Source organism: Hyperolius riggenbachi, chromosome 1 (genome assembly GCF_040937935.1).
Source record: "Hyperolius riggenbachi isolate aHypRig1 chromosome 1, aHypRig1.pri, whole genome shotgun sequence".
Lineage (NCBI taxonomy): Eukaryota > Metazoa > Chordata > Amphibia > Anura > Hyperoliidae > Hyperolius > Hyperolius riggenbachi.
Window position 1 is genome coordinate 561,112,712 of NC_090646.1, and position 14,184 is coordinate 561,126,895.

The following is a 14,184-nucleotide window of genomic DNA, read 5'->3' on the forward strand; positions in this document are numbered from 1 at the left end:
CTTTCCTAATGCCTAACACTTACTCCCCTTTCTTGTGCCTAATACTAAACCCCTTCTTAATGTCTAACTCTAAGCTCCCATCTTAATGCCTAACACTAACCCCCTTCCTAATGTCTAACACTGACCCCCTTCCTAATGTCTAACACTAACCCCCTTCCTAATGCCTAACATGAACCCCCGCTTCCAAATGTCTAACACTAGCTCCCCTCCTAATGCCTGATACTAACCTCACTTCTAATGCTTAACACTAACCCTCCTCCTAATACCTAACACTAACCACCTTCCTAATGCCTAACATTCAGTGGCGTAACTAAGGAGCTTGGGGCCCCGATGCAAGTGTTACATGGAGCCCCAAGCACTCTATTTATGTGGTGTCTCAAAACCTTCCAAGGACAGCTGCAGTGTCAGAGAGGTGTATTTAGAGTATGGAAACAGTTTGTTAAGCATTACCGCTATGCAATGCACATGTAGAGGTGTTCATTACCAGCATAGCACCAATGCAAAGATAATAAGATGAATGAAGGATGACCCCTAGTGGGCCCCTGTGCGGTCTAACCTCTGCACTCCCTTTTGCTACGCCACTGCTAACACTCATACCACCCTCTTCCTATTGCCTAACACTCATACCCCCTCCCAACGCCTAACACTAACCCCCTTCCTAATGCCTACACTAACCCCATTCCTTATGCTTACTCCCTTTACTAATGCAAGGTACACACTATTAAACTTTCTGGCAGATTTACTGTCAGATCAATTATTTCCAACATGTCTGATCTGATTTCCGATCTATTTCCGATCGGTTTCTGTTTACTTCAATAGGAAATCGATCGGAAACCGTTCACAAATCGATCGGAAATCAGATAGGACATGTTGGAGATAATCGATCTGATAGTATATCTGCCAGAAAATCTCATGGTCTGTACCTAGCATAAAGCCTTCTTCCTAATGCCTAACACTAATCCACTTCCTAAAGCCTACTACTAACACCACTCATAGTCCCCCGTTGCACAAAGTAACCATCAGCTGAAGTGCTAGCCCAGTGATCTGCTAACTTGGCTCTCCAGCTGTTAAGGAACTACAAGTCGCACAATGCATTGCAGGAGTCTGACAGCCACAGTCATGATTCATAAAGGCAAATGCATTGTGGGACTTGTAGTACCTTAACAGCTGAAGAGCCAAGTTTGCAGATCACTGTGTTAGCCGATCATCTAGTATTACCTGAAAGCACTAGCAGATGGCAAATGCATTGTGGGACTTGTAGTTCCTTAACAGCTGAAGAGCCAAGTTTGCAGATCACTGTGCTAGCCGTTCAGTTAGTATTACCTGAAAGCACTAGCAGATGCCCAACTCATCACCTTAGTGCTGTGTAACTGTGATTTAACACTGCGGGCTATTACACACCAGCCAAAGCTGGTGCTCAATTCATCTGTTCTGCAGGGGTGCCCCAGTATTTTTTGCGAGATCCTAGGACTTCTTGTTGGAAGTGATCTAAGAATTGTACTGCCCATATAGGCACAGTATGTAGCATAGCATGGGCAGATCACGCCATGTAGTACAAGGTGACGAGACAGGCCCAGCAGTCAGGTTCCAGTTAGAGCCATAGACTGCCTGAGGAACTGTAGATTCACATAGAAGCACGATGATAAAGACAGCATACTCCTAGATGTCTGAGGCATTAGATTTTTATACCAATTGGCAGCTTCTATTACTGAATTTTGTGCATGAATTCTCTAAATTAAACTGCCATAAGAGACGCATATAACTTCTGCTCCATCTCCATTTCCAGCATAAAAGCCTGAGTTGATTGTGCATGCTGCAGACATCTCTGCTGCACAGCTTTCATCTTCCAGGGGTTCAGATTTATGAAGTATGGAAATAATTTATCATAGTTCAAACAGCAGAATGATGATGACGGGAAAACATCACAATTCTGGCCACAGGGAATGGATATGTAAAACGTCGCTTCATATCCCAAACAGACATAGCTCATCAGTTTGGCAGTCTTATTGCCTAATGTATGATATTCTTATAAATAATAATACAGCCAAGAGTTACAGGAAAACGTCAATGCCTTACTGTGTCTGCCTGCAGGTTTAAAAAAATAACAAGGTGGCCTGGCTACAGGGTTTGCCAGCAAGCACCATAAGGAAACAGCCACTGAGATTGCCACTGTTACTTTAAGGACCACTATCACGAAAAATGTTAACATTTAAAATACATGTGTAGAAGAAGTACATTTCTCTCACTTTAACATGCACTAGCAATTAGTTGTCGCCTATCTTCCTGTCACTTGCAATAATCAGTAAAAATCATACAGATCTAATACATTTTGGACTAATCCATCTCCTCACAGGGGATTCTCGGGGCTTTCCTTATTTTAAAAGTACCTACTGAACAGCAGATGCACTGTCCAACTGCCAACATAGTGTGCAAATGACTAGGGAGGTAAAACAACATATTTGTATAGACACATACAGACAGAGAACATTTATATGGCGCTTTTTTTGCGATAGTGGTCCTTTAAGACATTACCAATACAAACTGCCACCCCATTTTTTAGCTGTGTGAAGCAGGACCCACCCCTGTGTGATGCTCAGCCAATCATAGGAGCGAGCATGTTCATGTAATGGTTAGATGCGTATGTTCATATCGAAAACTCTGATTTTTGGGAGGACTTGGCATCCAATAAGGGCATTAATAGGTAACTAATACTGAGGAGTAAAACTTTCCCTAACATGAAGAAATCCAAAAACCTCGCAAAAGAAAACATGAGCCAATGAAAGAGACCAATGCTAGCACAATTAGCTAGCTTTTATTATATTATGTATAAGAGACAGTACTTTCCATTTGCCTAATAATGCCTAGACATTGGGACCGAGAGTAGAGGAGAAACACTTTAACGTTTTTTTTTAAAAAAACCTTTCAGGGTTTTTTTTTTAATTAAACACTTAAAGTGGACCCAAATTAAAAATACAAGATTTCAGAAATAAAATCTATTTTCTAAATTATAATAATAAATAGCAGCCTTTTTTCAGCTGCATGATGACAAATATAAAATATTTTACATTTATTGGAGGATCCCCTCCCTTGCTTTCAAATTGCCGGGATTTTTCCGGCAAACTGGTGGAGTAGATGGTGTCCGGCAATGGAGGAATTGCTAATGGCTGCCCCCAGTATAACCCTAGCTATGAAAAGAGAAGGGTGAAAAGCATGCACGGAAATGCTCATAGGTTTGAAGGAGTGTTTATTTATCTTTGTATGTGTCAGAGTGGTGCAACTAAATATTTTTAATTAAAAAAATGTTTGGTTTGGGTCCGCTTTAACCAAAAATGGTTTTTATTGCTCTCTACGTATCAGATGAGAAGATTCCTGTTCAGATAGTATCACTGGAACAGGAAGTGAGAGGAAATCTCACCATCTGTGATGCAGACAGCTCTCAAAACACACTAGTTTTAAATAGATACCAAGAGGTGTCTCATTATATGTCCAGAATGAGGCCAACAACAGTCTACAAAAAGAAAATAAAGTATCTTATTTTCCATCCTGGTAACTTTACTAAAACGTTTACAAACATTAGAAAACCCCCTTTTATCTTAGGATTAACTTGGACATTGGTTGCAAATGGAATGCTGCAAAGCCAAAATAAATTACAAAGTACCACATCACTGGAAATATCTGGCAAAGAACAAGAGCAGATGTGAGTCTTCTAAACATTTGCCTTGATATGTGCAGTATGGGGATTAACATTGCACATAGTGGTTTTTAGGGTGGATATTTAAGGTTATATGCCATAACAACACATATGAGAGGGTACAACTGCTGTACAATAAAGCTTGGAAATTACAGAACATACACACTTCATACCGCATATCTACTTCATTGCTAAAAGCTTCAGCACTGGCACAAAGAGGCTACAACTCAAACAATAGGCCTGACTTTTCCTCTATAAAAAGACACAGTGATTCTGCACATACAAGTGCTCCATTACCACACTTTCCTTCCAACACTGGAAAGTCTTTACTCACACATGGAGGAAGCTTTTGAAAGCCCTGGTTCAGGTTGGTGTTTTATGCATATTGTTTTGGAATACACCATAAGATAATTTGCATTTATACACAATTGTGCATTACACAAAAACATTTTTGTAACATTAGTATTATATTACTTGGCTGAGTTTGCACTAGTGATTTCCTATGTGAATGTCACATACAGTTTGATTAGGATTGACCTTCATCCCAATCAGTAACTGAAACCCCCGTTTCCCATGAGAAATCTTTACTTTTTCAAGAATAGATCACTAGGTGGTCTGTGTGGCTGATCTTATGGTGAAACACCTCGCACAGTGTGATGTCAGAACCTAGAGCCTGACTGTTTCCTGTCTGTGAACCTCATTGCATTGTGGGAAATAACAGCTGTTTCCAACTGCCAAGCAATCAGTATCTCCCTCTGTGCATATGCATATTTATATAAAAAAAAAACATTTTAGCCCATCCCATTGTTAGGGGGTGTGATTATAGATATTGGCAGATAATTTCCACAATGCAGCAAGGTTCACAGGCAGGAAATTGTCAGGGCCAAAGCAATGACATCACACTGTGGGGTTTCACCTCAAGATCAGCCACACAGACGTCCTTGATGATGTATTCAAGTAAAAGTTAAGATTTCTTGTGGAAAAGACAGAGTAACCAAGCAGCTCAGGGTGACCCAAACTACTAGGAATGTATAGGGGGATAAAAGGAACGAAAAAGCAATCCTACTAAAAAAGCAAAGCTTGGTGTAATTGCCTTCTTAAAACAGAAGGAAATTTGCAATAATTCAGTTATAAGTGAACATTTGTGGTTACCCACAATGCCCTACTGAATATGCAAATTATCCCTTTTTGCCCTTGTGAAGCCAAGCAAGCATCCAGAACCGCTGGTTTATAGCAAGCCTATAGCTTTAAGTTTTACACAGCTATATCAAACCCACATGTAGACAGCCTGTTTCGGACTTTTGGTCCTCATCAGTACATGGCAGGGATTGATAAGGCTGTATGAAATAGGGCTTGTGGAAAAGGGGGTATCGTCTACTGACTGGGATGAAGCTCCATCCTGGCTTAAAGTTCCTCATTAAATATACTTTTAGGTTCAATCAGCGGTTGCTATTGCTATTTAGTGTTTTAAACAATGGCAACAGCATACAGTTAACTGCAGAGCTTCCTAGAATTCTCATCTCCTTGTAAATATCATTGGTTGAATGTTCATCCAAACATCTATAAAAGCAGGAAGTCTCTATACGTGTGTGGGGATGCCATATTTTTGAGTACACATATTTAGACTATACCTTACCAGTTACCGGATGTACAGATCAGGAGCCTATAGGCACATAAGGTCTGGCGCTCTAAGCTTCGCTCCTTAACACAGGCCACTCCCCTTCAAACCCAGGACTCTCTTGAAGACCATGCACCCACGCAAGCATGGCTGCCCCTGCGCCGTACCATGCGCACACACACGTGATGAGGGGGGCAGACTCACACTAAGCATGCACACACACACACACATGTGATGCAGGGGTGAGAGACTCCAAAAATGCACGCACACACGCGATGAGGGGGGGGAAGACTCACACAAAGCATGCACACACACACACGTGATGGAGGGGTGAGAGACTCCAAGCATGCACGCACACACATGTGATGGAGGGGTGAGATTCACACTAACCATGCACACACACGTGATGGGAGGGAGACTCACAATAAGCATGCACACACACACATGATGGGGGAGACTCACAATAAGCATGCACACACACACGTGATGGGGGAGACTCACAATAAGCATGCACACACACATACATGCGATGGAGGAGGGAGACTCACACTAACCATGCACACACACACGTGATGGGAGGGAGACTCACAATAAGCATGCACACACACACACACGTGATGGGGGAGACTCACAATAAGCATGCACACACACATACATGCGATGGAGGAGGGAGACTCACACTAACCATGCACACACACACGTGATGGGAGGGAGACTCACAATAAGCATGCACACACACACACACACATGATGGGGGAGACTCACAATAAGCATGCACACACACATACATGTGATGGAGGGGGGAGAGACTCACACCAAGCATGCACCCACACACACACACGTGATGGGAGAGAGAGACTCATACTAAGCATGCACACACGTGATGGGGAGACTCACACCAAGCATGCACACACACACTTGATGGGAGGAGAGAAACTCATACTAAGCATGCACACACGTGATGGGGGGAGGCTCACACCAAACATGCACACACACTCACACGTGATGGGGAAGAGAGACTCATACTAAGCATGCACACACGTGATGGGGGAGACTCACACCAAGCATGCACACACACACACGTGATGGGGAGGATCACACCAAACATGCACACATACACATGATGGGGGGAGGCTCACACCAAACATGCACACACACACACACACGTGATGGGGGAGAGAGACTCATACTAAGCATGCACACACGTGATGGGTGAGGATCACACCAAACATGCACACACACAAACACACACGTGATGGGGGAGACTCACACCAACCATGCACACACACACGTGATGGGGGGAGGCTCACATCAAACATGCACACACACGTGATGGGGGAGACACACACACACGTGATGGGGGGAGACACACACACACACGTGATGAGGGGAGGCTCATACCAAACATGCACACACACATGATGGGGGAGACACACACACACACACAATGAGGGGGTAGAGAGACACACGCACACACTCTGAGGAGGGGGGGGGGGGGACGGTAGAAACTCACACACAGTTACACAGATGCTGCAGATGCACTGTTAACCCCCCTTTCCTATTTCCTCTCCAAAACGTCGTTTTTAAAAGTATTTATTTGTACTACCTGCACTGTGCTGCAGGCTGCACTTCCAGAGAGCAGGCCAGTCCCATCCTCGCGCGCTAGGAGAGTTCCTCCTCCAACAGCAGGAAGCCAGGTTTTCTCTCCAATGCGGCGTCGGCCTGGAGCGTTGCATAGTCACAGTCGGCCCACGTATGTCATCTCTTTGATGACAGCGTGGGCTGCAGCGTGTGACATGGAGGGCGTCGCTGTCGGGTCTAACACTGGCCTGGTGCTACTACATGGAATGGAGCTGTCACTCAGTAAGCTGGGTGGGCGGGCAGAGCGGAGAGGTATGCATCTCACGGCACTGCGTATCTCCAGCCTCTGCTTCTGGCTGCATTGACGCTCTTTGCTCTCTTACGTCTCGCAGAGAGAGGAAGACAAGGGCACACTCTTGGGTGGCTAGTGACCCGCTTCTCACAAATGTCCCGCCTATAGGCACGTGCCTAGAGTGCCTAATGGTAAATCCGGCCCTGCCAGTATCCACTTGCTTTTAGGAAGTAATTGAAGAGGATTTTATTACCTACTCTAAAGCAAACATAGGTATGCCTATGCGGAATTTATTATTCCTATTTAGTATCTATATAGCACAGACATCTTCCGCAGCACTGTTCAGAGTATATTTGTCTGGTCACTTAAAGCAAACCAGTCCTCCAGCCACGGTCCTCAGTCTTCTCCCAGAAGTCGGTACTGGGTCACGCAACTTCCTCCAGTCATGGCCAGTCTGCACAAGAGAAGTGCGCCCTCTACGTATCTCTCCGGCGATATACATAGAGGGCGCACTTCTCTTGTGCGGACTGGCCATGACTGGCTGAAGTTACAGGACCCGGTACCGAAGAGGGAGAAGACGGAGGACGGCATCCGTGAAGATGAGGTTGGAGGAAGCCCAAGGTATGTATAAAACTTTTAGTTACACTTGTCTCTGGTACACTTTAACTGTCCCTCCGAGGGGCACACAATCTAATCCCTACCATAGTAATAGGTCTATGTAGGTAGTCTAAGGCCAATTTAGGGGGAAGCCAATTAACTTATTTGTACGTTTTTGGGATATGGGAGGAACCTTGAGTGCTCGGAGGAAACCCACACAGACACAGTACAAACTCCACTCCTTGCAGAAAGTGCCCTGGCTGGGATTCAAACCAGGGGCCCATAGTTTACAGTCTATCGCACTACGAGTCTTATAATGTACTGTGTATAGCTGATCTGGTGAGGATTGTTTTTTTTTTTATAGAAAAAAGTGAACCTTAAGTTTAAATATGAACTCTGGGAGGTACTTTCTTGGAAAGAAGCTCTTTAAGATAACCATGGGCCTGAAAACAAATGTAATGAAGAAAGCAGAAAACTGAAATGGACTTGCTTATACAAGGCAATAAGAAGACAAAAAAAAACACCCTCTTCAACGAGTCAATCTTCTGCCAGGGAAAGTGGGAAAGTGTTAAATGAATTTGGCAGTCCTCTAGAAACCATTTCACTGGTCTGGGTTTTTCAGAATCATGTGTCTCTATTCACTCAATAAAACATAACCAAGCAGCTGTTTCCTGGTCCTAGCTGGGAAATGTTCGACTCTGTGAAAGCTCCTAAGACTTTGCTGCAGCTGTTTATAATAATAGTTTTCCTTCACACATAACAGCAAGCAGATCAATTGTGGAGCACTATGCAATGAATAGATGATTGAATCATTGTAGTGGAGTAATGGGGAGGAGATACCTGTTGCATTGCCATTAGCCTGGAATAATTGGCAGCCTTCACTAATGCCTCTGCAGCTCTCTTTGCCCGCTGCTGAGGAGCACCTTTGGGAAATGCTGGCAGCGCGGCGAGCACATTCTCCGCAGTAAATTCCTGGCTCACAGAACCCTCGATTTTTGCCTGTAATACAAACATAATAAAGTCAACTGGTGGAAACCAAAAAATGCATCTTCTCTGATTATTTGAAACGCCCCTGCAATAAAACACAGGTGGTAACAAGCTGAATAAACAAGCCATATATGAGGAATTACTAAGTCATAAACATGAATGGAAATCAAAGCTATGACAATTTTGTTAGCTAAATGTTTATGTCTCGTCCTAGGCTTGCCCCGCGCCGGATCAACGCCTACTTAAAACAGATCACATCGGTGGGAGAAAACAAAACAAAATGTCATCTGCAAATGTGCCGATGGTGAATACTGCATGACTCTAAATAGATTTGCAGCACCTGACTTCCCCATACATACTGGTAGCTACATACTGCTCAGTTACGGCGGGCTAACACGGTACATAACTCTACTGCTTCCTATAATGAGTGACAGTGGCAGCTCCAGTCAATGGCCTGTCTGAAATTCACTTTTTCTCCTGAGTTTTCTCCTAGGAGATAATTTTTCAGCTTCTTTATAAAAGAACTTTCCAGCACTTTGACAGAGGATTGGGTGATGAACACTTTGGAAAAAAGACAGGAACAGCGGGAGCCCAATAGTGCAATATGTCACTTCTTTAGGGGAGAAAGCTCTAATAGGAAACATACTCACAAAGGTGGGTTGCACAAAGCGGCAACAAAACACATGAAGCAGGTGGAGAACATTAGCCCTTCTTCCACTTGGGTACCTCCAGGGATGGCTGGAGGCAAGGTGGTCACATTCTTGAAAAATATCTGGTACTACAAGTGGCAGCGCCACTGTAGACTGTAATTCCCTTCCCCTCAGAAAGGGGAGATGGAACTAGCACACAAGGGTGAGGAGGCGTCTAGAATGAATACAAGTTAATTAAAAAGCAGATAAAATAAAAAAAAGATGGAGGTGGCTTACCTCTCAAGACGACACAATCAATTGAAAAAAGGTACATTTTATTTGCACAGGCAACGCATTTCATGGGTACAAGCCCACTTCCTCAGGCCAATAATAGTGCCGCAGTTTAAAAGCCTCGAAGCTCTGAGTGCTCCGGCTTTTACAACTGAAAAAGCACCGAAAAGTAGATGAAAAAGTATTATCAAAATTATTTTAAGAAATGTCTCACTTGCTGGGGTCTTAACCAGCTTAGCGGTATGGACAAGCTCAGCTCGTCCATGACCGCCGCGCTGGATTGCTCTGGCGGGCCAATTTTCATAAATTTTTTCTTTAAAACACGCAGCTAGGACTTTGCTAGCTGCGGGTTGGGGACGATTACTGCAGCCGCCGATGCGCTGCTACCCGCCGCGTAACAGGGCCCCCTGTATATGGATACACCTTAATAAAATGGGAATGGTTGGTGATATTAACCTGTTTGTGGCAAATTAGGATATGTGAGGGGGGAAACTTTTCAAGATGGGTGGTGACCATGGGGGTCATTTTGAAGTTGGACATTTTGAATTCAACTTTTGTTTTTTCAATAGGAAGAGGGTCATGTGACACATCAAACAATACGGAATTTCACACAAAAAAACAATGGCGTGCTTGGTTTTAACACAACTTTATTCTTTTATGAGTTATTTACAAGTTTCTGACCATTTATAAAATGTGTTCAATGTGCTGCCCATTGTGTTTGGTTGTCAATGCAACCCTCTTCTCCCACTCTTCACACACTGATAGCAACACTGCAGGAGAAATGCTAGCACAGGCTTCCAGTATCCGTAGTTTCAGGTGCTGCACATCTCGTATCTTCACAGCATAGACAATTGCCTTCAGATGACCCCAAAGATAAAAGTCTAAGGGGGACCTTGGGGGCCATTCAACTGGCCCAGGACGACTAATCCCCTTTTCAGGAAACTGTTCATCTAGGAATGCTCGGACCTGACACCCATAATGTGGTGGTGCACTATCTTGCTAGAAAAACTCAGGGAACGTGCCAGCTTCAATGCATAAAGAGGGAAACACATCATCATGTAGCAATGGACCCACTGTCTTTGTACCCCATATACCACACCATACCATCAATTTTTTTTGTTCCAACAGTCTTGGAGGGATCTATCTAATGTGGGTTAGTGTCAGACCAATAGCGGGGGTTTTGTTTGTTAACTTCACCATTCACATAAAAGTTTGCCTCATCACTGAACAAAATCTTCTGCGTAAACTGAGGGTCCTGTTCCAATTTTTGTTTTGCCCGTTCTGCAAATTCAGTGGGCTGATCTGGGTCATCCTCGCTGAGATGCTGTAGTAGCTGGAGTTTGTAAGGGTGCCATTTGTGAGTAGCTAATATCCGTTGAAGGGATGTTTGACTAATGCCACTCTCCAGTGACATGCGGCAAGTGCTACACTGTGGGCTCTTGCTGAATATAGCTAGGACAGCCACTGATGTTTCTTCATTAGAAACAGATTTCATGCGTCCACATTTTGGCAAATCCAACACTGAACCAGTTTCATGAAACTTAGCAAGCAGTTTGCTAACTGTAGCATGGGAGATGGGTGGTCTCGTAGGGTGTCTTGCATTGAAATGTGCTGCAACGACCCGGTTACTGCGTTCACCAGACATCAACACAAGTTCTATCCGCTCCTCACGTGTTAATCTCGGCGACATGTCAATGGCTGTAAACAAAGAGAAACTTGTAAATAACTCATGAAAGAATAAAGTTACGTTAAAATCAAGCACACCGTTGTTTTTCTTGTGAAATTACTAATAAGTATGATGTGTCACATGACCCTCTTCGTATAGAAAAAAAACAAAAGTTGGATTCAAAATGTCCGACTTCAAAATGGCCGCCATGGTCACCACCCATCTTGAAAAGTTTCCCCCCTCACATATAATAATGTGCCACAAACAGGAAGTTAATATCACCAACCATTCTCATTTTATTAAGGTGTATCCATATAAATGGCCCACCCTGTACTTTTTGGCACTTTTTCATTTGCAAAGTGCTGAAAACTTATTTAAAAAGAAGTTGATAAATGATCTCTTAGGAGAAAACTCAAGAGAAAAATTAATGGCATATGGGCCCAGGTGTGAAAATATCAGCTAGGAGAAAATTAAGGAGAAAAAAAGTTGATTGCACGTGGGCCAAAGAGTCTAAAGATAGATGTACATGAGGACTGCTGCATAATGCAGTAAGTGTAATTTATTAAAAGGATCTTCAAAAAATATATATTAACACGGTAAATATTCTGGTTTCCCAGAGCAACCTTTTACCTACTGCATTTCATATTCCTAGACTAGCTTTGGAATATAAAATGGGTGATCTGTCTGGCCGTATTGGCAACTGGAACAGTTTTTCCCTTAATAAATCCACAGGCCACGCTAACACTTCCTACTGCTGGTACGTTCTGCTTTATTAGAGCATTGAGCTGCTGAGCAGCTGCCAGTACCAGCTCGCAATCACATGCTGGATGTATTCATCCAAATTACAGCAAAGTACGAGGAATAGCAAAACTACTGATGCTCACCTCCTAGAATGCTTATTGCTTAGCTGTAAGGCAGTATAGTACTTTCTGAATCAATCACCTGGAACAGGTTTACAGTTAAACATATGTTGTGCCTACTTGTTCAAATGAGTGACTTAAAAAGTATTGAAAAGTATCATGGCTAGAAGAAAACCCCAAATACATAAAAATAGATCTAACACTAAAGCAGCTATAGCAAGTGGTACTGAATGCCCTTCCTTGTCTCCTAACCCACCAGCAGAAAGCAGGCTGTGAGCTCCACGTCTTCTCACCCACACCTCCGTCTAGTGGCAGAGTGGGCAACCCTCCCATCTCCCATAATGATGTCATACTCTGGCTTCTGTACCAATGCTGAGGTCAGAGCAAAGTCACATGCAGGCAGAGGGCAGGCCAAACTGCTGAAAGCTTCTTGGATTCCCCAGGGGTCTGCAACCCGCGGCTCCGGAGCCGCATGCGGCTCTTTTTCACCTTCGCCGCGGCTCCTAGGCGGCTCCATTGTCAGTGGCTGCGGCGCACGTGTGACGTGTGCTGTCGCTGGCCGGCAGCCTATCAGAGAGGCCGCCGGACCAGTGCAGTGCAGGGCTTCGGGCGGCCATTTTCCGGTAGCCCTGCAGTGTAATGCAGGCAGGACGTGACGTAGGAAGAGGATCATGGGAGTTGCGCGCCACAAGGTCGGGACCGGAGGTCGGGACAGGAGGAGATCGTGACAGGAGGTCTTCTGACTAGGTGAGTAAATGGGTTTTTCTTTTCAGATCTGCTGAAGGATTGTGCATATTGGGGTCAGATCTGCTGAAGGATTGTGCATATGGGGGTCAGATCTGCTGAAGGATTGTGCATATTGGGGTCAGATCTGCTGATGGATTGTGCATATGGGGGTCAGATCTGCTGAAGGATTGTGCATATGGGGGTCATATCTGCTAACACTTTGTGCATATGGGGGTCATATCTGCTAACGATTTGTGCATATGGGGGTCATATCTGCTAACGATTTGTGCATATGGGGGTCATATCTGCTGAAGGATTGTGCATATGGGGGTCAGATCTGCTGAAGGATTGTGCATATTGGGGTCAGATCTGCTGAAGGATTGTGCATATGGGGGTCATATCTGCTAACAATTTGTGCATATGGGGGTCATATCTGCTAACGATTTGTGCATATGGGGGTCCTATCTGCTAACGATTTGTGCATATGGGGGTCATATCTGCTGAAGGATTGTGCATATGGGGTTCATATCTGCTAACGATTTGTGCATATGGGGGTCAGATCTGCTGAAGGATTGTGCATATGGGGGTCAGATCTGCTGAAGGATTGTGCATATGGGGGTCATATCTGCTAACAATTTGTGCATATGGGGGTCATATCTGCTAACGATTTGTGCATATGGGGGTCATATCTGCTAACGATTTGTGCATATGGGGGTCATATCTGCTAACGATTTGTGCATATGGGGGTCATATCTGCTGAAAGATTGTGCACATGGGGTTCATATCTGCTAACGATTTGTGCATATGGGGGTCATATCTGCTAACGATTTGTGCATATGGGGGTCATATCTGCTGAAGGATTGTGCATATGGGGGTCATATCTGCGAACGATTTGTGCATATGGGGGTCATATCTGATAACGATTTGTGCATATGGGGTCATATCTGCTAACGATTTGTGCATATGGGGGTCATATCTGCTAACGATTTGTGCATATGGGGGTCATATCTGCTAACGATTTGTGCATATGGGGGTCATATCTGCTGAAGGATTGTGCATATGGGGGTCAGATCTGCTGAAGGATTGTGCATATGGGGGTCATATCTGCTAACAATTTGTTTTATAATGGTTTTGCGGCTCCCAGTTTTTTTTTCTCTTTTCGGAAACGGGTCCAAGTGGCTCTTTATGTCTTAAAGGTTGCAGACCCCTGCAAGACCAGGGCTCACTATGGGCTATTTTTAGTAAG

General features: G+C 44.1%; 1 protein-coding gene across 8 annotated transcripts in view; it reads right to left on the reverse strand.

Annotated features, from left to right (window-relative positions):
* The window catches only part of LOC137526635 (uncharacterized), a 187,142-nt gene that overhangs the window by 36,589 nt on the left and 136,369 nt on the right, over positions 1-14,184 (reverse strand). For all 8 annotated transcript variants that reach the window (XR_011023118.1, XR_011023117.1, XM_068247486.1 and 5 more), the window contains one exon: positions 8,620-8,778. Coding sequence is in view for 6 of the 8 variants with exons in the window: in XM_068247486.1 (XP_068103587.1) it covers positions 8,620-8,778 (159 nt within the window). In the remaining 2 variants the exon portion in view is untranslated. The remainder of the gene's footprint in view (positions 1-8,619; positions 8,779-14,184) is intronic.